We start from the raw sequence: 23,636 nt of genomic DNA, 5'->3' as shown, positions 1-23,636 counted from the left end.
CTGTGGTTAGGATCTGAACCTACCCCTGCATAGTCACATCTTTCATACTTTTCAGAGATGTGTTTGCGTGTGTGTACGTACGTGCGTGTGTATAGGTGTCTGCAGATCCTTGAGCTGGAGTTACAGACACCGTGTAAGCTGCCTGATGGGTGCTGAGTCAAGCTCGTGGGTCTCTGGAACAGGCTCACTCTCACCCACTGAGCCATTTTTACACCCCAAAGCCTTCGTATGTTTTTAGTCAGCTCTAAAATGTCAGCGCTGGTAAAATGCCATTTTTTTTGTTCACTAGCAAGAAAAACACGCCACCAAGTTTACAGTACCCATGTTGTCTAGCTCGCTCTGGAGATTGATGTCATCCTGTAGCTTCCACAGATACCTGCACATGTGTGACCCACAGACATATGCGCGCGCGCGCGCACACACACACACACACACACACACACACACACACACACACACACACACACACAAAGATTAAAGTTTCTTCTGCTCTTCGATAGAGAATTGCTTGTTGGGAGTGCCCCTGAAACTATAACTAAAGGTGGCTTTACGCTTCCAGAAAGTCTCAAGGAAAAGTATTGTGGGGTCAGGTGTGTGGCAACAGGGTTAGTTAGCTGTGGGGTCAGGTGTGAAAGGAAAGGGTGAAGAGATTTTAAAAAGGGTGTGAGAGTCGGAGACAGAATACTGCTCCCAGAATACAGAGGCACCAAAGTAGTTCTTGACGACATGGATTATTTCTTACTTAGAGATGATAGCGTTGTTGGAAAGTATGTGAGGTAAAACCACAGTTGAAATGGTGTCACGTGAAGCTGCCCATTCTACTGATGTTCTGAACATTTCTTCTTGTAAATGATTTCCACGCCTCCTTTATAGTAAACTGTTGACACATAAACTAATGACTCCCATTGTCCCAGAAGTTTAGTTTCACTGTAGTGCCATGAACATTTCTAGTAAAATAATGTAAATGTAAAAGAAATTAAAAAATAAACCTACACCACACACATGTATACGTTGTTTTCCCCATCAGTGTTGAAGGGCACGATTTACCACAAATTCTGTAGTCATTTTAATGTTTAACTGGACATTCTTAATGTTTGACTACAGAGAAGTAAAATCATTGAAGTTTATACTGTAATGGATAAAACTGGATTTCAAATGGTCATCATTAAAACAAGTCCTGAGAGTGCATTATGGCTTAGTCCTAGAATTAACATAGGGTGAGCTTCAGATAATTCAGACCATCCCATCTGAGAGATCCCTTATTCCTGTTACAGGAAAAGGGAACTGTGGCATTCATCTTTTCCTCTGTTTCTTCTCTTGAAAGTGTCAGGACGGTCCCTGATGATACAGGTGTATCTTAAACCTTTCCTCATCACACTAACTGAAGCTGCTGTTCACATCAGCTCTATTCAGTGCCCAGTAACCCCAGTTCTGTTCAAAGACACGCCTCATCACCTTCCTTATTCTTGTGCCTGTAGTTTGAGTGTTTAGACCCCTGTTTAAGAGTATGGAAATTCACAGCAACTCAGAACAAAGCTGAAGGTTCTGTTCTGGCTGACAGCAGCAATGGAAGTTCAGACACCACTGTGTTGCTTTGTTTCTTTCTGATGGTACAGTTGGGTGTTAAGGTAATTGATGGATATAGGTTATTCTGATGACCACACTTTGAACTTTAAAAGACACCTTCCATATAGTGTAACTTATTTTAACTGGCATAAATAGTTGCACACCTTCTTGTCTACCATGTGTGTTTTAATATGTGCGCCTTATGTAATGTTCAGGGTGCATTCTCATTTTCATGGTCACTCTGTGTCAGAGTTTAGTCCTTTCTTACTCTAAATTGAAACTCATGTTTCTCTCCCCACCTTCCCCTTCCACTCTTCTTCATAGAGCAATTTGTTTTCTGGGATGTTTAGTCACAGCTGTCTGCTTAAATATATTTTTATTTCATATATTAGAGAACATTTTACCAACTCTCCATTCTTTCAGAATCCAGTCAAAAGATGAATAGATATATCTGTGTTTGAGTTTTCTTCGGTAATGTTTTCCCTGCTGGTGGATCTCAGGCTCTCAGTGACTGATTGGTCAGCAGACATGAGCAGGCCTTTCATTGGGAGAACACTCTGGCTGCACAGCCTCTTGAACAGACATTGACATTCGCATTGGAATTTTGACTTCAGAGCTCTTTCACATTCCTTTTGTGGCTACTGCTTAACCAGGGGATTAAAATCCCTACAGGACCCATGTCTATGAGGTCTCAAGGAGCTGTTCTTAGTTTTAAACCTAAGAATTATGATGTGACTCCTTTAGACAACTTTTAAAGATTCTTTTTATTATTTTGCAGTGACAAGAAGTGGTATAGACTCCTATTTGAACCACATAGAATACTTGTGTGGTTTATCCCCAACTCTAGATCACTTACATCATGAGTGACTTAAAAATAGTTACAGATGTGTACTTCTCAAGTTAGTCAGTCCAGGGCTCTGCCAAGAAGACTTAGTGTATGTGTGTTTCTCACACAATGGATGTTTGAATGCTGTCTGGATATTTTCCTGGAGAGATCTGTAGAGAAAGCTATTTTTGTGAGACTGCAGGACCATAGTGAAGTGTTTTCTTACCATTGTTGGCTAAGACAGAAGTTGTTGACTTGCAGGTGCTCTTTGATGTGTCTGAGAATGTTTGTGCTGACGGTTGCGTGTTTAGATGACTTTGTCTCTAGTGCTCACTGGTGACACTTAGGCATAGTTTCTGGGTTTTACTAGGGACCCTGTAGAGGGCAGCAGCAGTTGCTACAATCTTCTGAACTGTCCCCAGTCATAGGCCTGCTGGTGATTTCTTTCTGTGGTTAACCTGTACTTCATAGTTTTCCTAAAACTGTAAGTCTTCCACATGACTTTCTTTTCCTAGTTTGCTGAACATAGTAAATACATTGATCATGATGGATTCCCAAGAACTTACTTGGCGTGGTTTCCAGATACTTGCTGTGTTTACCATACACACAAAAACAGACTTCTCTACTTAGGCAGCTGCCAGCAAATTGCTGGCCAGTTGTTGTTGGAAATTACCATTAAACACAGGTTTATACGTTGACCAAAGCCAGTGGAGAAGGCTGTCTGATGAAATGTTCTCTAACGTAGAAGAGTGGTAGACACTCTTAACAAATGGAAGAATAGGCTCTTACCGCTGGGGGCTGATTTACACCCTGACTTGCCTTCCACTCTGCGCTGGACAAGTGTTGGAGAGCACAAATAAATATATGCTAACTCTCATCTCACCGTTATGTGTAACTTACGTGACATTTCTTTTCTCTTTCAGTGCATTTGAAACGCCACTTTATGTTCCGAAACCATCTTTGTTTAGTTTTTGAAATGCTGTCCTATAATCTCTATGATTTGCTGCGGAACACCAACTTCCGCGGGGTCTCTTTGAACCTCACACGGAAGTTTGCGCAGCAGATGTGCACAGCACTGCTTTTCCTTGCGACTCCAGAGCTTAGTATCATTCACTGTGACCTCAAGCCTGAGAACATCCTCCTGTGCAACCCCAAACGGAGCGCCATCAAGATTGTTGACTTCGGCAGCTCTTGTCAGTTGGGGCAGAGGGTACGTATTGCTTTAGGACTTGTGAGTTAACAGTAGAATCAGCCATGTAAAGCATGTTTTAACCAATGTACGTATAGATTGCAGGCAATTAGAGGATGGTTTTTATCTTGAGCATGTAGCATGTGCTTCACGTCCCACTGATGTCTCTTTAAAATCCATACTGCAGTACTTGAATTTAAAATCCATACTGCAGTACTTGAATTTAAAATCCATACTGCAGTACTTGAATTTAAAATCCATACTGCAGTACTTGAATTTAAAATCCATACTGCAGTACTTCAATTTAAAATCCATACTGCAGTACTTCAATTTAAAATCCATATTGCAGTACTTGAATTGGAAGATAATGATTTTAAGTGGATATTTAAAATGTTTAGATAAACATTTTAAGAGTTAAGAGATAAAAGAGTTAAATATTGGGTGATTTAGAGCTTCTAAATAGACTTTTTAGTATAAAATTTGGGCAGTTCTAACTTGAAATAGGTTCTTAACTAAAAATTACTTTTATGTCATCAAGATAAATAATGTTTCTTAAAAACTGAGGAGCGAGGACCGGGCGGTGGTGACGCACAACTTTGATCCCAGCACTCAGGAGGCAGAGGCAGATGGATCTCTGTGAGTTCGAGACCAAGCCTGTTCTACCGAACGAGTTCCAGGACAGGCTCCAAAACAATACAGAGAAAGCCTGTCTCGAAAAAAAAAAAAAAAAAAAAAAACACAAAAACTGAGGAGGGCACAGAGAGGTGTTTTGGGTAATCACGGTATTGTGTGAAAACAGCACAGGGGGTGGATATGCTTATTTTGATAAATAGTTTAGCTCTTTCCTCCCCCACTAAGTTAGAAGCAGTGCAGATTCAGCTCCTCAGAACCGCTTTTCTTCAGGGGGAGGGGGCAGGTCTACACAGAGAAGCCTTGCCTTGGAAAACAAAGTGAGCTGGTTGAGGAAAGCAGATCTTTGCCACTGTAGTTTGTAGCATTATGACATCTGTGCCAATGCTGTGTTTTGCATGCAAATAAAAGTTACAGGGTTTCTTCTCAAAAGAGATCAAGGCTATTTACATAAAGGTTTTGAGACTATTTTCAATCCAACATCCAAATGTTACTGTTTTTTTATTGGCATTCCCATTCTTTGTTTTGCAAGCTTGTGGTGAAATTTCTATCTTGCCCAACTTGTATCTAGGTTGTTGTTGTTTTTTGTTTGTTTTGTTTTTTGTTTTTGGAGACAGGGTTTCTCTGTGTAGCTTCGGAGCCTATCCAGCCTGGCTCTGTCTGTAGACCAGGCTGACTTGAACTCACAGAGATCCGCCTGCCTCTGCCTCCCGAGTGCTGGGATTAAAGGCATGAGCTACCACAGCCCAGTATCTAGGTTTTGTGTAGAGCAGGTTATTTATAGTGAAGGTATAGAGTCAGTTTAGTTAGCAGGCTTGTCTTTTGTCATTCTTTGTATTATCTTATAACAACACAGCTATGTAATTGTGGAAATAATGTTTTGACTGGATTAGGAAACAAAATGTGCAACCTTAAATGCTGTTGCCAAGTTGTTCCTGGTTATAGGAGTAAAACACATTGTGATTGGAGACACATATCTACTGTGAGAGTTATTTCAGTGGAGTTTTCACTTACTCAATTAAAAACCAGTCCTACCCTGGGTCCTAATACCAAGCAGTGCTCTCTTCGTCTGCACTGACTGAGGTAGCTTACCCCTTTAGGCCATTGTCCGTTTAAGTACTAAAGTGTAGTTATGTTATGTGGGAGGTACTTCCAAGACCTTTGTGTGTGGCCCTGCTCATGGACGTCAGAAGGTGGCTAGAGGGCACCTGTGTGCCTGGGCTAGGGTGCTCAGTGACTGGGCACAAAACCTGATTAACCAAAGTAGTCAGATGGGTGACTTCTTGACCTGTCAAAACTTGGAAACAAAGTACAGTTTGAATACCTCATGTCCAACATGTTTGGGACTGGAGTATTTGCCATCTCAGAATTTATCAGGGATCAAATCCAAGTCCTCACCCATGCTATACAACTACTCTCTACCACTGAGCCAAGCCACAGAGCAGGGGTAATTAACTTGGTTTACTATTCCTCCTGACTGCTGATGTAAGACTGCACTACATGGAAAGTCTGAATTTCTTAACTAACTTTTTGTTTGGTTATTCCTTTGAAATGTTTAGTTTTTTAACTATGATCATAGTGTAATGTTGAGCTTTTCTCTTGCCATGAGTAGTAGTCTTAATCTGATAAAATGACATGGAATTAATAACTGTTTTCAATTATGTTTCAGATATACCAGTATATTCAGAGTCGCTTTTATCGGTCCCCAGAGGTGCTACTGGGAATGCCTTATGACCTTGCTATCGACATGTGGTCCCTTGGGTGTATCTTGGTGGAAATGCATACTGGAGAGCCTCTGTTCAGTGGTGCCAATGAGGTATGGGAAGGGTCGGTGTACAGCTCTGTTTCCATAGAGACAGTGCTGTCGAAAGTTGTTCTCATAAGATGGTGTCTACTTAATAGCTTGATCACTTGTTTCTGGAGTCAACTTGATCTTATTTTACACTCTTAATTTTTCCTGTTTGTCAATTATCATAAAGGTGGTTTTAGAATTCTGAACTAGTAATTATGATAGTCACTATGTTAATGAAGGAGGGTAGTAAATTAAACTAGAACATAGTATTTCATAGATATTTTGCAGGTTTAAGTGTAGTAACAGAAAACATCAGTGTTTGGTGAAAAGATGAGAGTCACAATAGTATGAGCACTGTTTAAAACCCTGAGACTGGGACTTGGGACTTGAAGAGCAGTGAGCAATCCAGTCTACCGATGCAGCCTAATTTTGTTTCAGATAAACTAGGAATCTCCAAGTTTGGGCTACAGAGACTGCAAGTCTGCAGACTTCTCTGTGTTCCTAAGACATTGTAGATGTGAGAAACAGTGAGCTACCCACAGAGCAACTGAACTTGTTTGTTTTAAATTGTTTAGTTGTAGATTGTTCTTTGTGAAAAGTTGATCTTTTAGGATCATAATCTGAATTTTCATTTATAAATGAAAAAAAAAAGTCCAACTGACTTTGTTGGGGTTCGTATTTTTGTTGAGATCTTGTCATGTTATCTAAGTTGGCCCTGGACTCTGGGGCTCAAGTGGTCCTCAAACTCAGCCTCCCAAATGCAGACTAAAGGATACGCCACACCCAATTTCCATCCTCTTTTGTACATTTAATTTTAACTTCAGCTCATGAACCAGTTGGAAGCAACTTCCATAATATTTGTTTTAATTTAAATTTAAGTAATTTTATCCTGTAATTCCTTTCTTGGGATTGGACAGAATTAGATCACCTGGGAGTTTGGTGGCTTCCCGTTTTCTCATTGTCACATAGAAAGTCCTCAGTGTTTGCCATGCTCCTCTCCCCTTTGTGCAGGGTCTTGGTCTCTGCAGTGACTCGTCTGCTCTCGGCGTCCCTCTCCTGACTCAGCACACAGTCTTCCTGTGTCCGGAACTGACACACAGAAGTGCATGTGTGTGCAGTCCAAGTCACCGGATTGTTTTTGTTCTCATTACAGGTAGATCAGATGAATAAAATAGTGGAAGTTTTGGGTATTCCACCTGCTCATATTCTTGACCAAGCACCAAAAGCAAGAAAGTTTTTTGAGAAATTGCCCGATGGCACTTGGAACTTAAAGAAGACCAAAGATGGAAAACGGGTAAAGTAGGGGTACATTTGTTCTTGGAGGGGGCTTCCTTTCTCTTTCCTCCACACCCCCTTGTTTTTCTATTTTTTTCTTACCAAAACTGCCAACTTCTAGCTCCTTGAATTTACTGCACAGTGATATCATAGCTAACAGTGAAAAGATGGTGTGGTATTCACAGTTAAGTGTGATTGATCTGTTTGGGGGCCCGTGTTTGCTCAGTGGCCAACGTTGTTTGGGCCTGGTTGGAAACAGACAGACTCCGTCTGCCTGAATTTGGAGCTGATACAGCTGCGCTTCTTTCAAGCACTGCGTCAGTGAGACCCACAGTTTGTACACAGGATGTTGTGTAAGCTTAAGGAGCTCCTGAAAGTTTTTCAAGAGTGTGAATCGACAGTTGAGCCTTTTGACAGATTTAGGTTCCTACCTCAGTGACTGAAATAGCAGGGTGTCTGCATCTTCTAATGCAGTGGTAGATCTGAAGACTGTATCAGAGGCCCAGCTATATCAATTTATTAGAGTAAATGGTAACAAATTTTCGTCTTGATTTTATGTCTCTGTAATTTGCCAGACATCTTCTAGTCTAGTTTGGACTTCATCAAATGAGCAGTTGGTGCACACATGTTATGGTTGTAGTTCTACATTTTCAATATTTGAGAACTGTGTTTTCTGTAGTTTATTTACCCTGCATTTTAGTGATGGTGTCACCAGGTGTCATCTCTAGGGAACTGAGGGTGCTGTTGTTTTAGTTCACATTTAGTTAGTTGTAGAGCCTTTTAAATTGCTTTTCTTTTTCCAAAGATTTAGTTTTTATTTGTGTGCTCTCTGCATGTGTATTTGTGTGCACCTGCAGAGGCTATATGGAGGCATCGGACTGATCTCCTGGGGGTAGATGCTGGGAACCAAACTCTGGTTCTCAGAAGAGCAACAAGTTCTCTTAACTACCAAGGCAGTTTCTTCTACTCTATGCTTTGTTTTGTTTTGTTTTGTTTGTTTTGTGACTACATCTCATGTGGGCTAGGCTGGCTTTAAACTTGCTGTGTAGCTGAGGTTTTGGGCAGGCTCAACCAGCTGAAATACAGCCCCAGCTCCAAGTGACTCTGTCACTGCTTAGTGGCTCCCATGCAGTTATTATTTCTGTCATAACTGGTTTGCAGCTTTTTCCTTCCTGAATTGTACCTGTGGCTTCTTTCCCATGTACAAGCTATGAAATTTACTTGGTTCAGTATTGAAACGGAACAAACTGGGCTGTCTCTAAATACAGGCAGACAGTAGTTTGTTCTGGGGGCGGAAAGTGCCTCGTTGACCCCTGAGCTCTTCCAAGTGTGTACATAGTTAGTTGATCATACTTGTGTGTGCATAGTTGATCATACTTGTATGTTCATACATAGTTAATCAGCCACGGCCCATTTTCCTGTGGAACCCAAGAATGGTGGAAAGACCTCGGGTTTTACAGTGTCGGGGCTGAGCGGCCGTGTCCTCATCACACAGGAAGCAGAGAGAGCAGACCAGGAGTGGAGTGTGGCTTTAACCTTGAAGACCTACCCCAATTTAACATACTTTGTCCAGCAAGACTGCTCACCTCCAAGCTCTGCATAAACATCTCTCTACCAATTGACAAACCCATGAGAGCTGATGAGGAGCATTCTCATTCATGCCACCGAAAATCCACGTTTAACTGTCTTTTTCTTCTGAAGTGGACAAAGATTGGAATCTTGTTAATTTTTGGCTTGTAATTTATTTGCAATAATATGTGCATATATATTTGGGGGGGGTGTTTCGAGACAGGGTCTCTCTGTATTGTTTGGGAGCCTGTCCTGGAACTCACTCTGTAGACCAGGCTGGCCTCAAACTCACAGAGATCCGCCTGCCTCTGCCTCCTGAGTGCTGGGATTACAGGCGTGCTCCGACGTCGCCTAGCATATTTTAAGTGTCAGCTGGCATGTACTACCTAACCTAACACAAGATACTGAATATTTTCACAGGCCTGGCCTTCTGTTCTTGCTTTGTCCTATTCTGATTTCTGCCACAAGTGGATGTGAGCAGTAGGTGCACGCCATGCGATGATGATCTCTGCTGCTATCACCTAACACGCTAGTCTTGTTGCTGTGACAATACCCCTGACAAACCTATCTGACGGGGCGCTTCGCTTTGCAGTTTGTGGGTGCCGTTCATGGTGGCAGGCAGGGAAGGCAGGCAGTAGGCACAGCAGGTGACTGTCATCCTGGACTTGTGTCAGGAAGCAGAGTGGTGGATGCTGCTGCCCGGCTCCCTTCTCCTTTCTGATTATTTCTGGGACTCTGTTCTTGTTGGACCATGTTCCTGACCCTTGGATAGGTAGGTGCCCTCCATCTCAGCTAACCCAACGGAGAAAATGCACAGATAGAGGTTTGTTTCCATGGTGATTGCTAAGCCCTGTCTAGTTGGCAATGAAGATTAAGTATCACACTCACTTAAGACAATATTTTGGGGAACTCATATTGTTGTGTATTTTAGGACTTAATTCATTTTATTGCTTCATGGCATTTCATCAGCTGTACTGTAATTTATTATCTGTCAGTGAACTCTCTATATCTAATTAAGGACTAATTGATTATGACTAGTGAGGATGCATGTCTTTCTTTATGTTGGTGTCTGCATAGAGCCTGTGTGTGTTATAGTCATCAGAAATAGACCTTTTGGGATTTTTCTTAGTCTTTAAGAGGTGCCTTACTTACCTGCCAGTACCTTTTCCTGAGCAGTGGCTTCTTATTCCTTTTCTAAACGTGATCTATTCGGATGCCAGGGAAACTTGTGTTAGTAAAATATCATTAATAGGTGGTACTGTTCAAATCTATAGAGCTTTTTTCCCCCCTAAAATTCCCAAGTTGATGAACATATGCTTTAAAGATGTTTTCTCCTAAAAAGTATTTGGATTTTCCCTAGCTTTGCTGCGGCTCACCTGAATTTATTTCTGAGTGTGGGGCAAAGTGAAGGAGCCGTGCTGAACACCATTAGTTAGCTGGCATGAACACCGTTAGCTGGCAGTCCCCTTCCCTGTTGTTACAGGACTAATTCACCTTTTAGGGTTGTGATTGTGGGCTGCTTTGTGCTGCCCACATACCAACAGCATACCGTCCCCTTAATGACCCCAGCTGCTGGCAGTGAAGGCCTTCTACGCTTGGTGTCTGTCTGTCTTGGATTAGCGCATTTTCTAGGTCTTTTCTTTCTGTGTAAAATATGAAAACATGCTTATACATGAATGTTGGGTCCTGCTAGAAATTGCACTGACGCTACATTTTGAACCTTGTCACAAGCCATTTCTGCATCTACAGAGAAGATCATGTGACCCCTCCCCTGTTGTAGGGTAAGTTTGTTAATTGACTTTGGAATATTTGCCCTGACCTGTGGTAAAGCTTACTTGGTCCTGGCACCCATGCCCTCTGGTACAGCACTGCCTTAGACTTGGTGGTCTTGTCAGAGTATTTTGAAGTATCCTGATGTAGCTTGTGACTGGTTCTCTAACTCAACAATTATCTTGTTATACAATTTCAGATTATTTGAGAATTTTCTAGACATCTTAACTCATCTGTTGCTAAATAGTACTCTGGTTTCAAAACGTAATTTTACTCACTTAAAATTTATAGTCTGGTTTTATAGCCTAGTATGTAATCTATCTTGATGATTCTTTCTTGTGTACTTGTTAAAAATTGTACTTTGTTGTAGTGGTCTGAAAAGGGGTGTGTGTATGTTTCTATCAATGCAGAGAGGCATTTTGATCTCCAGTAGCATATTAGTTGCTTTTCTCGCCACTAATAAATACCTGGCAGCAAGCACTTGGGGAAGAAGGCTTTCCCGCGTCATTGTCTGAGAGGATGGTGGTGGTGGCTCACTGCCTGCATGGACGTGGGTCTAGAGCTGTAGATTAGCACGTCCCATTCCTTCAGAAAGATGGTCTGGCCTTCTTGATTGCCCTGCCTGTGGAGTGTTGGTGTGTGCTCTGAGCACTGTGGATCTGTGGTGTCTCCTTTCCCTTCCGTCTTTGTCCTTGATTAGTGTGCACTTGCATTTGTTTTATTCTCCTTGGCCTGTGCTGAAGTCCTTGGCTTCGTGGACTGAGCTCTTTGGTGGTGCTCAGATGTAGTCAGATAGTTCTCTGCGCAGTCTTTCTCCAGTTCTTGATGAGCGCCCGCTGAGTGTGAGCCTGAGCTCTTTTTCTCTGGTGTGATGGGTGGGTGGGTTGGTCACTGCGGGAGCTTGGGGTGGAGCTCGGGTGTGCGTGAAGCTTCCGCAGTGTGGGAGTGTGCGGTGTCACCTGTGTGCTTTTGTGTCTTGAACTGAGACAATATCTTTGCCCTGTGTTGTTGGTCACCACTAATTTTCTTAACCCTGGCTCCCCAGCACTCTGAGTCAGTAACATGCTTCCCCAGGATCCACCTAAGACAGAAAAGACAGGCATGCTGGTATCCACTCGTCATCCCAGTGCTGGGAGGCAGAGACGGGGAGATCCCAGGGGCTTACAGGCCAGCCATCCTGACCTAGAATGCTGCTTGAAAGAAAAGGAGACAAGTGACACCTAAGGTTGTCTGCTGGCCTCCACTCCGATGCACACAACATCTGAACGTTAAGCAAGTTTCTTACTTCTGTTAGTAGTGTAGTTTACAAATTTGTAGGGCCAGAGAGATGGCTCAGAGGTTAAGAGCACTGGCTCTGAGTTCAATCCCCAGCAACCACATTGTGGCTCACAACCATCTGTAATGAGACACGGTGCCATCTTCTGGCATGTAGGCGGAACCCTACATACGCAACAAATAAATAAGTCTTCTAAAATTTTGTATTTGTATTCATGTTTTATAAAAATAGTTTTCATCTTCTGAAATCCCATGTGTTACATGTGTTGTCTACATTTTTAACTATACATCTTCCATTCATTAGTTTAAAAGACCTGTCTGCCAATTTCACTGCCTGGGCCATTTACTGGTATAGATCTATTGATAGTCCATTTTCCCCACTCCATTATGGACTCCGTTGTTTGTTTCTGTAAGTTTTAAGAGTGTGTCTCTCTTTTGAGAGTAGTTGGGAGGTGAGTGTCGTTTTCTGTGGGAAGCAGCACATGTTTCGTGCACTGTCAGGCCAGAAGGATGGGGCTGGCATTAGCTGAGTCTGCAGTTGAGTGTTGGCGCATTTGTTGTTGTTGTGTTTGTCGTGTGAGGAGGAGGCTCCTCCGGGTGTCATGTGTTCTGGCTGGAGGAGTCTGTAGAGCTGTACGCATTGTCACCTTCTTGTGACTGCCCACCTGTGGCTGTCAGGGCGTGGTCAGAACTGGGCTTAACTGACCTTGCCATGTCTGTCCTGGAAACCCTCTTGCATTAAAGAGCTCTTCTAACCTGGCAGTGGCTGTCTGGGGCTGGGATTGTGGTTAGTGGAGAACACTTGCTGAACATGCACATGTGTGATTTGTCCTGCTTCTTGAGTTTAAGTAGCCATCTGAAAAATCCGACAGTGTCATTCAAAGTCCAGTGGTGCTGTTGTGACCTTGTGTTTTAGAGAGGGGCGGGGTATCAGAAAGCCCACTGTGGCTGAGCAGCGTATGAGCCATGCAGTGTCTGAGCAGCTTGGTGTAGGCCAGTGTGTCCTCACTTTGAGTGGTGCACACAGGGTTAATGAGCCAGCTTTGGTGAGGCAGTGCAGCGTGCTCTCAGGTAAGAGCAGCCTGGCATTGTGGTGGACACCTTCATCTCCATTCCACTGCTTGGAAGGCAGAGGCAGGCAGGTTTCTATGAGTTTGAAGTCAGCCTGGTCTATGTAGTGTGTTGTAGGCCAGGCAAGACTACACAGTGAAACCCTGTCTTGGAACAAACAAACAGAACTTAGGTACAGAGTAGAACGGGTCAGAATCCATACTTCTGTGCAAGTCTTCACGGTTATTGTTTGGTGTGGGCTCTGCCTCGCCCTCTGTGCTTATTGCTGTGTGCTCTGTGTTCTTTTCACAATCCTGTCCCTGGGGGGAAGCTGTGTAAGCCCAGCTCTAGGCTGCCATCATCTATCTGCTTGCCGCTGAGCTACACTGATCTTCATAGTCATGAGTTCTTCGCAAAGCTATATTGGATTTCTGTAACCACATGTGTTGTGTGCAGAAGCAGGGGTGTCTAGCCATCTCAGGAATTGTCCTTCCTCACAAAGCCCAGCACATGTAAATGCTTCAGACATGTGGAGCAAATCGTACAAATGTTACATCCCCACCAAACTTAGAGACAGTTCTTGTTTTCTCTAACAGGAGTACAAACCACCAGGAACCCGTAAACTTCATAATATCCTTGGAGTGGAGACAGGAGGGCCTGGCGGACGGCGAGCTGGGGAATCGGGTCACACGGTAGCCGACTACTTGAAGTTCAAAGACCTCATTTTAAGGATGCTTGACTATGACCCCAAAACTCGGATCCAACCTTACTACGCGCTTCAGCACAGCTTCTTCAAGAAGACAGCGGATGAAGGCACAAACACAAGCAACAGCGTGTCTACCAGCCCCGCCATGGAGCAGTCCCAGTCTTCAGGCACCACCTCCAGCACGTCATCCAGCTCAGGTCTGCCCTCACCTGGGGCTGCTCGCACGTGCTCCCTGTCTGCTTGCCCGCGTGGGCTTCTTTTAAAGTATTGATAACCGTAGTTTTTACATTTTGCCAAGGGATTGTTTTACTTGTGTGTTGTTTGCATGTGTGTGGCCTGAGTCCGATCACCTGTAAGCACCTCCCTTCTATATAGTTAGCAGCAAATTCGTCCTTAATTATCCATGTGGTAACTGTCTGCCTGACAGTTGGACACAAAGCTAAATCCTAAGTGGTTTTAAATGGAGTTGCTTTTCCTCAACTGAGGCGCACTTGGCTATATTAGTGGCTGATGAGAGATGTCTTCTGAGGCTCAGGAACATTGTGTGTCTTTATGTGTGCCATGTGGTGCATTTATGTGAGTTTGCGCGTGCGTGCGTGTGCGCGCATGCACACAAACACACACACACACACCCCTAAGGGCACACATGGAGATGTGACACTGTCTGTCTTATTCCCTAACCACAGGAGTCTCACTGCACCAGAGGCTGCTGTTTCAGTCAGGCTGGCCGGCCAGTGAGTTCTTGGGACTCCCATCTCCTTCTGAAGGCCTGGGGCTGTAGTCAGCCTGGCCGTTCACACGTCCTCATGCCCCAGAGCAGTGCTCTCACCCCCTGAGTGTCTTTCTATCTGTGCTGTGTTAGAGTTGTAACGGTGCAGTTGTAGAATACTAACGGACAGAGTTCACGTTAAGCTCACAAGTATTCCCTGTCCTGATACTGAAGGTGGATCCTCGGGAACGAGCAACAGTGGGAGAGCCAGGTCAGATCCAACGCACCAGCATCGGCATAGTGGTGGACACTTCACAGCTGCTGTGCAGGCCATGGACTGTGAGACACACAGTCCCCAGGTGAGCTCTCCCGGCACGCATGTCATGGCCCCACTAGTTTTAGCTGTGGTGGCTGCCAAGGGCTGTTAGGATGTTTGTGTTTGTGCCCTTGTTTTCTAAAGGTGTGTGATGTCCTTACTGATGAAGACGAGAGGACACCCTGGTAACTCTCCTCCCTGTTAGAAACAATGAGAACATGGATTGGGCACACCCCACCATCCTTCCAGGCATCTCCCTCTGTTTATTATGACATTTGCCACAGCAGCTTCTGTGTCCCATGCAGTTTAACCCTACTTTCCATTGATGCTGAGACTGCAGATGCAGCCAGTCTCCCTGAGCTACACAGTCTCCCTGAACTCACAGTCTCCCTGAGCTACACAGTCTCCCTGAACTCACAGTCTCCCTGAGCTACACAGTCTCCCTGAACTCACAGTCTCCCTGAACTCACAGTCTCCCTGAGCTACACAGTCTCCCTGAACTCACAGTCTCCCTGAACTCACAGTCTCCCTGAGCTACACAGTCTCCCTGAGCTACACAGTCTCCCTGAGCTACACAGTCTCCCTGAACTCACAGTCTCCCTGAACTCACAGTCTCCCTGAACTACACAGTCTCCCTGAGCTACACAGTCTCCCTGAGCTACACAGTCTCCCTGAGCTACACAGTCTCCCTGAACTCACAGTCTCCCTGAGCTACACAGTCTCCCTGAACTCACAGTCTGGGTCTCTGTTGCTGCCTCCTGTGGCCTCCACTCCTAGACCTGGTTTCTGAGTCAGTCTATACTTGCATTTTTAACTTTGGAAGTCTTGGTTTGTCTTTTTAAACTTACTGGTTTTAGTAAACTTAGTATTAAAGTAATTTTTAACTAATTTTAAAAATTAGTGTGAAGCAGGTAGTAACGGCAGAAATGTTGAGATACTGTTTACTTTTGACTGCTGTGATAAAATACCCACACAGAAGCAACGGAAGGAAGACAAGGTTTGTGTTGGCTCCTTGTCCAGAAGGAAGCAGTTCATTCGGTCAGGGAAGGCCGGATGGCAGGGACAGGAGGCCCCCTCTCGCAGTGCCTCTCTCTGCATTGGGGAAGCGTGACCCGGGGCCAGGCTGGAGCCTCCTGCAGCAGGGGCCTCACCTCCACCACTCGTGCCAGCTGGGGACCCATGGGAGGCGTTCCTCTTCAGACAAGAGCACATGCCTTTAGGGGATATAAGCCTCCACACTGTCTGCTACATTGTGATTGTCTTGTGGTGAGAGACCAGTCAGTTATTTGATGGAGTAAGTAAAATCTATGCTAGATCGTTAGTCCCCTTTCTTGTGACTGGAGAAACTGTCATACAGTTGTCAATCCTGTTAGCATTCACCAAATTCTATTAGGTAATTATTCACTTCTCCGAGTCCCATCTCCCTTCTGTTCTCTGAAATGCTGCAAAGTTTTCTACTCTTGGCCTGTCTCCCCGACTGCCCTGCTTTGGATGGATTCAGACAGCCCCTCTCCATGTCGTGCACACTGCCACGTAGATCTTGTGTGGGTCCTAGGCCGCGAAACTTTGAGATCGTCAGGGTTAGTGGCAAGGGCCTTACTTGCTGAACCATCTTGCCAGCCAGTTTTTGAATAATTGATAGAGCGGCCGCGGCAAAAATGAAACAGAGACACAGGGCTGTGAGAATTTTCCTTATCACGTCCACTAGTTTAGTACAGACTAGCATTAGTAGCTTTTATATCTTTGAAAAGATAGTCTTCACGTAAAAGATAATATGCATTAGCCAGGTAGTATTTTGTGTGCATATACAATATTCTGTACACATCCAAACACCTTCCCTAGGTATGTTATGTACTCCAGCCTGTACATAAACTGTCATACTCTACATATTTTACATCTAGGCTTTTATACATTTGGCATGGATCTGATAATCTTTCTATATCAAAATTAAAGAAACTTTTATCCTATTTCACAGTATCACGTTATTTAAATATTCAATGAGTCATTTCATTGATAGCTTATTAATGGGCATTTTGCTTACTTCCAGTCATTTTTACTATTTATGATGGCATAATAAACGTGTGGGATGTGTGTATTCTGCCAGTGTCGGCCTCTCTCTTTGCCTGAGGTGACGGGTGTGCGTCAGGAGTTGGCCTGTGGCGTGGGCCGCAAGGCCTTGTGGGAGTGTGGACTGCAGTGTCAAGTGTCCTTTGCTGAGGTGCTGACTCAGCGCTTCACTTTGAGTTCCTTTAGACGGTGGTGCAGCTGCTCACTTCTGTCAGTGGAGCCAGCGCCCTAGTCTGACTTCTACAGTGCTCTTCTTGTAAAGCATTCATACCAGATTAAGGATGTCCAACCTGCTCTTTCTTTTGTGAGATTATCTACCAGTTTTGTTTTCTCCTACTGGGTTGTCAGGAGTTTTCATTTCCATGTAATTGTTATTAAATAAGTACTTAACAATTTGTGTAAACCAGTGATAGAAACAGCCTTTGCCTTTCAGAGGTTACATTGACACAAGTAAGCAGCAAAACACAAAATGGCGAGCAATGTCTACATAAAGGAGAAAGTTTAGAGGTGCTGGAAAAGCCCTGGGCTAGAGTCCAGTGCAGGCACCAGGCCTCCTGTGACTGAGAAGGACTTTGTTAGATTGAGGCCTAGTGACCAACACTGACTAAACACACCATCTGAGAAATCGTCTGAGACAATACAAGAGTTTCCCCCTCCTTGAATGTAACAGTGAAGTAACTGAAGTAGTTGTTCAGCGTACTGGAGTGCCATTTGTGCCCGAGTCCACACGCCCCAAGGTCAGCTGCCCAGACCGTGGCACCCAGCAGACAGACCTGGCTGCACTAGAGGCAGTAGCAGCCACACCTAAAGCTCACCCTCATTTCAGCCATGCCTCTGCTAACGGCTGTGCCCAGTATGGAGGAGGCTGCAAAGTCTGGTACAGTCCCCGGTGCACCGAGGGCGGCAGGTCAGTAGCCTCTGCCACAGAGCATTGGGCAGCATTAGCCAGAACATCCAGGAACGCAGGAACTGACACAGCGATTTTTAAAACTGGAAATCCAAGCAAAGATTAGAAATGAAGGCTCTCTTGGTGGGAGGAAGCAGGGAGCGCAGATGCCGTGAAGCCTATGTCAGGCCAGGGTGAGAAGATTTTTGCTTCGAAAGGACAGTCTTGTTTTCTCAGTGGGTGAGAAGAGCAACTGTGGAAGCAGGATGTGTGTTGTTTTAATTTTTGTTTTGTGAAGCATCGGTATAGGCTGAGTGACAGTGGTGGCGGCAGAAAGACAAGTGGCCAGATTTGGGGTGTGGTGTGAGGTATCTCTTCCTGCTGGGTTCAATCGGAGGAATTGCCAGACACCTGGGTGAATATGAATCCTTTTACTGTATCAAGAGATCTGGAAGGAGGAGGGACTCCAAGGAAAAGTGACGGTTCTCCTGGCCTGCCAAGAGTCCTGCTGGTTGCTTATCGAAAGCTTAGTGATCTGGCATAGATAGTGGCATGGAGGCCTAGATATGAGTGCAACTCCCGAAAATGGGTGCTTTTGTGGTAAAACAATTTTTGCTCTGGAATTTACATAGAATTTTGTGGTATAGAACTATCTGGTGTGTTGAAAGTTTCAACAACCCCCACACTCTCCCAACCCCAAGCTCACCCTCTTGAATGCAGATGCTCAGATGTAGGCTAAGCTTGGAAGCAGTGCTAAATAACCCTTCCATAATGTCTTCCCTCACAGGTGCGCCAGCAGTTCCCTGCTCCTCTGGGCTGGTCAGGCACTGAAGCTCCTACACAAGTCACTGTTGAAACTCATCCTGTTCAAGAAACAACCTTTCATGTAGCCCCTCAGCAGAATGCATTGCATCATCACCATGGAAACAGTTCCCATCACCACCACCACCACCATCACCACCATCACCACCATGGACAGCAAGCCTTGGGTAACCGGACCAGGCCAAGGGTCTACAATTCTCCAACAAATAGCTCCTCTACCCAGGATTCTATGGAGGTTGGCCACAGCCACCACTCCATGACATCCCTGTCTTCCTCAACGACTTCTTCCTCGACATCTTCCTCCTCTACTGGTAATCAAGGCAACCAGGCCTATCAGAACCGCCCAGTGGCTGCTAACGCCTTGGACTTTGGACAGAATGGAGCTATGGACGTTAACTTAACCGTCTACTCCAATCCCCGCCAAGAGACTGGCATAGCTGGACATCCAACATACCAATTTTCTGCTAACACAGGCCCTGCACATTACATGACTGAAGGACACCTGGCGATGAGGCAGGGGGCTGACAGAGAAGAATCTCCCATGACAGGAGTTTGTGTGCAGCAGAGTCCTGTAGCTAGCTCGTGACTACATTGAAACTTGAGTTTGTTTCTTGTGTGTTTTTATAGAAGTGGTGTTTTTTCCCAAAAACAAAGTGCAAAGCTGCTTGAGTCAGAAGGAGATTAACACACTGAACCGCTACAAGAGGGCAAAGCTGACTTTCTTTTTAACTTGAAAAGATTGCAAAGGGACAGAGAAGTTTTTAAGAGCCATGTCCACCTGTCTTCATGGAGAGCTCCGAGGTGCCCTCTTTTTGTCCCCCCTTTAACCTGCCATCTCCCAGTCATAGTGGGTTTGTCTTTCTATCCAACAAAAGTTAAATGTTCAGATGTTGGTCTTGGTCATTTGCCAACTAATTTTAAAATAAAAAGGCACTGCACATAATTTGCATAAAGGGCCCCATAAGGGTGTTTTGTTTTTTTTTTTTTCCTCTTCCCCATGTTTTGTTTTGTTTTGTTTAGGGTTGGGGTGGGCTGGGAAATGGGGGTTTTTACATCCTCTATCCACTTGGGCACGGAGATGCAGTCCTGTAAGGAAGAGGGGCCTCCAGCTCACACAAACATCACCTTCAGCTGTGTGAAAGGGACGGTTGTGTTGACGTTTGTAAGGCACATTACGCATGCTAAGTGGCGGGGATCAGGACTCTCCTGTCTGAACCTACCGAGGAGCAAAGCAGCAATTCCATGGGACCCTGTGGGTCTCCTCCCTGCTGGAGAGGCCCCGGGAAGATGGGAATGGAACGGGACTGGTCTCCTCAGCAAGGTGCACTGAGAAGCCAACACCGCACGGGTCAGTTGTGGCCAGTCCTGGGGAGGTCTGAGTGGTGGTCTTTGGGATAACCTTTGGCCTTATGGATTTGGACTCGAAGTTAGAAGAGCCTACCATTTCAGATACAATCACTTGTGGACATGCGTTTGCAGACAGTCCTGAACGCTGAAAACACAGAGAATGGGTAATTCAAGAGGCCTTTCTTTTAAAATAGACTTTTGTGACCCACTAATTGTAAGGTATTGCAAGGTCACTTTGCGTGTGTCATAAAGCTGATCCCTTATTGGTTGAAGGCCACAGACGTAGTGGTTTGCTTTGATGGAAATAGCTACAGCTGTGTCCTTCCTGCTTTTTACCTTTTCTTTGGCTTTTTCTCGGCACGTGGTGTCTTCACCATTTCTTCTGCACAAAGATGTCTTCTGTTCATCCTGAACATTTTAAAATGCAGAATTTTATGTGACTGCTTTTTTGCCTCACAATTATGCTGTGAATTTTACAAAAATTTATTTTCTTTTTTGATAATTTATTGTACCAAAGCTGTTTTTATAGCACATAGATGTCTGTAACCAATAATGTAGCAGTTCTGCACTTTGACACAAGGTGTAACTAGACCATTTTTAAATGTCAGTGGAAATTATGGCTGTACTATTGCTTAAACAAAACTGGAACTGTTGTTGAATCCATAGCCAACACATTTACAGCAATCTGTGTACTGGACAGAGTAGACTGACATCTGAGTCAAGGTTACGACTCCTGTCACATTCTGAATGTGTTCAGGCTTCTGAAGGGAAAGGGACACTGGGTCCAGAAGCTATGGAGCCAGCAGCGGATGTTTGTGTCCCTGATTAACTCACTTGTAAACTTGAATGTGAGGCCTTGATTGAACCAACAGGGCACAGTAGGAGCAGGAGGAAGGCAGAGCTCTGAGCTCGCCCTGAGGTGATCAGGCTGGCATTAGCAGGCACCTCATTGGAGAGTATGCTGCCTTCGTGTAACACAGTCTGGCAGTGGCTAAATTTGTGTTCCCATTTAAGTTGGGCAATTTCAGGGTGTTATACTCTTAAGCGGTTGAATTGGGAGAGTGGAGCTACAGTAATTTCCCTGTCCAGGATCACAAGAAGCCTAGGAGAGAAGCAGTGACCTACCTCTGCCTGCCGACAGCCCTGTTGGAAGCAACTCAGCAGAACACCACATTACTTTTTATGTCAACTCCATGTGGCTGACTAGGTCAATTTTTTTTTTCTGAGCAAAAGCAGGTTTTTATATGTAAACAATGACAAAAGAAAGGCCTAAAACTCTGTGAATGTGAATGGAAACTTGGAGAGCCCCGTTTTTATAAACGCAAATACTTTGGTTGTTAATCAGGAAATCCATATTTATTTTGAAATTAAATGTCAAGCCTGTGGATTGTTTTGAAGTTGGTAGTTGATGAGAGTTTGCGTGAATAAAGGCGTCACCTCGAGTGCAGCACGGTCAGAGGGATGCAGCGCCTGCTGCAGTCAGAGCCCCGACACCACACCGGGTGGCTCAGGCCATGTCCCTCTGTGCTGGCTGCCACATGCTAGCAAGCACCAGAAAAGGAAGCCGTTTTTAAGCCGCTACTTACATGGCGAGACCCACAGCCCAGTGCTTCTGCATACGGCGCTATGTCACAGTCCAGTTTAGTGTGCTTTACTACACAGTTTGGTTACAGGACTTCTGTGCATTGTAAACATAAACAGCATGGAAAAGGTTAAATACCTGTGTTCAGATTGTAAGATCTAGTCCGGACTTGCTGTGTATATTGTAACGTTAAATGAAAAAAGACCCCCCTTTGTATTATAGTCATGCGGTCTTATGTATGATAAACAGTTGAATAATTTGTCCTCAGACTCTTTACTATGCTTTTTTAAAAATTAATTTAAGGAAAAAGTGTAAACATAGTGACATCAATCTTCCTATGCCATGAGGCTGGCCCAGGTCTGGGAGGTATAGCAGGTATAACTCAGTTACCTGTGTAAAAAGGAAATGCTGGTGTTGCGGAGACCTAGGCTTCCCCGGTCTTTAAAAGTAAAAATTGGAGGCTGAGCAGATGATTCGTTCTTTAAAATGGGTTCTCGACTGGGTGGTTATCATGTGCACAGTGCGTGCCTCTCCACAGTCCTGTGGCTGTGTTCTGATGGCTGTTGAAGACACACCCTTCTCCCCGGGGCTCTGGCCTGCTGGGGTTCGAATGCTTCCTAGGCTCCCTGGGACGCAGTAGTCACTCCCTTGTGCCTCCCAGAGCCCCTGCAGCCTTTCTTGCCTTCAGCCTGCACCGGGACTTGTTAAGGTGGCACTCAGAAGGTAAGGACTTACATTCGAGCTTGTGTGTCAGGCTGGAGAACTCCCTGTTGTTTGTCTTAGGCTGGGGGATAGGTTTTTGAGTTTAAGTAACAAACATATTTTGTGATAATGGACTAAAATGTCCAAGACCTCTTTTTCACTAATAAATAGGACTACATTTTTTTTTAAATGAGGCTGTAGTAATCTGAGGCCTCTGGGCTTTTGCCAGTTTCCTTGCTTCCTGCTTATCTGTTAAATGCACTGTCATGTTCTTACAGTGGGGAGACAGTAAACACTCCCTTTTAAATTGGTCCCCAACTTTCTTTTCACTGGCTGGCTTTTATTTTACTTGCCCAAGCTCAACACCCTTCTTTGTGTCTGTTTTTATGCTGGTGACCATGTGCAGTAGGCCCGATGGTCTATTCCAGACACAGGAGTGAGCCTCAGTGTCCTGCGTGAAGAAAGCTTGGAGACGAAGACAAAATGTGGAAGCTGTACAGGGCTTTGGTGAACTGAGAGCAGAGTTCTTAGGGTCTGGGTATCTGGGGTATCTGCAGGGCAGACACCCCCCCCCCCCCCCACCAAGCAGAGTGCCCCATGTGTCCCCTTTCCAAGTGTACACAGCCTTGGCAGTGTGTGCACACTATCCATGAAGACTCATGCCACTGTCCACACTTCTCATACACTGCCTCGCCGGGTCCTAGGTTCCAGCTGCCCGCATCAGGGAGAGGTAAGGAGCAGAGCTGCCTGCATCAGGGAGAGGTAAGGAGCAGAGCTGCCTGCATCAGGGAGAGGTAAGGAGCAGAGCTGCCCGCATCAGGGAGAGGTAAGGAGCAGAGCTGCCCGCATCAGGGAGAGGTAAGGAGCAGAGCTGCCCGCATCAGGGAGAGGTAAGGAGCAGAGCTGCCTGCATCAGGCCAAGCACAAGCACTTGATCACTTTCAGAGGTTCTCGTCTTGAATCTCAAGACAAAGCCGTGTCACAACTAGATACAAGGTAATTGCCTAAACTGGTGGTTCTCAACCTGTGGGTCGAGACCCCTTTGGGAGCGTCAAATGACCCTTTCACAGACTACACGTCAGATACGCTGCATATCCAGCATTTGCATTGTGATTCATAGCAGCAAAATTACAGTTACGAAGTAATCTTATGGTTGGGGTCACCACAGCATGAGGAGCTGTGTTGAAAGGTGGCAGCATCGGGAAGGTTGAGAAAGCCTCCGGCCTAGAGTCTTCCAGTGTAGAGCTGCGTAGATGCTTCCTCCGCAAGTTCTCACTTGGATCCCCAGCACCGCTCCATCCTGATGGGAGGGCTTCACACAGGCCTGTCCAGCTCTCTGTCTACTCTGCCTAGCCTTGGGTAGACCCTCAAGGTGCTCAGAAAGGAGTCACACTGTAGTAAAACTCAGGTTAACGTAGCCAAGCTCACAGTGAAGGTGCTGGAAGCACTGTGGCAGAGGAGGGCTCTGAACATTGGAGGGGATGGTGATGCCCACTGTGGTTTGCCAAGCATTCTTGTAGCTAGGAAAATACTCTGGTATCTTTCAGGAAGCAGCAT

At 45.0% G+C, this 23,636-nt stretch overlaps 1 protein-coding gene across 3 annotated transcripts in view; it reads left to right on the top strand.

Moving 5' to 3' along the window:
- Positions 1 to 21,636, top strand: part of Dyrk1a (dual specificity tyrosine phosphorylation regulated kinase 1A) — a 115,586-nt gene extending 93,950 nt beyond the window's left edge. For all 3 annotated transcript variants that reach the window (XM_040750421.1, XM_005073795.4, XM_013116225.3), the window contains 6 exons: positions 3,316 to 3,602; positions 5,881 to 6,027; positions 7,157 to 7,297; positions 13,539 to 13,845; positions 14,592 to 14,716; positions 18,414 to 21,636. In XM_040750421.1, the coding sequence (XP_040606355.1) occupies positions 3,316 to 3,602; positions 5,881 to 6,027; positions 7,157 to 7,297; positions 13,539 to 13,845; positions 14,592 to 14,716; positions 18,414 to 19,034 (1,628 nt within the window). In that variant the 3' untranslated portion in view covers positions 19,035 to 21,636. The remainder of the gene's footprint in view (positions 1 to 3,315; positions 3,603 to 5,880; positions 6,028 to 7,156; positions 7,298 to 13,538; positions 13,846 to 14,591; positions 14,717 to 18,413) is intronic.
- Positions 21,637 to 23,636: the final 2,000 nt, after the last annotated feature.

This window comes from Mesocricetus auratus, unplaced genomic scaffold, assembly GCF_017639785.1.
Source record: "Mesocricetus auratus isolate SY011 unplaced genomic scaffold, BCM_Maur_2.0 Super-Scaffold_100008, whole genome shotgun sequence".
NCBI classification, from domain to species: domain Eukaryota; kingdom Metazoa; phylum Chordata; class Mammalia; order Rodentia; family Cricetidae; genus Mesocricetus; species Mesocricetus auratus.
The sequence above is the reverse complement of the archived record's forward strand: the minus strand, read 5'-3'. Positions and strand labels throughout refer to the sequence as shown.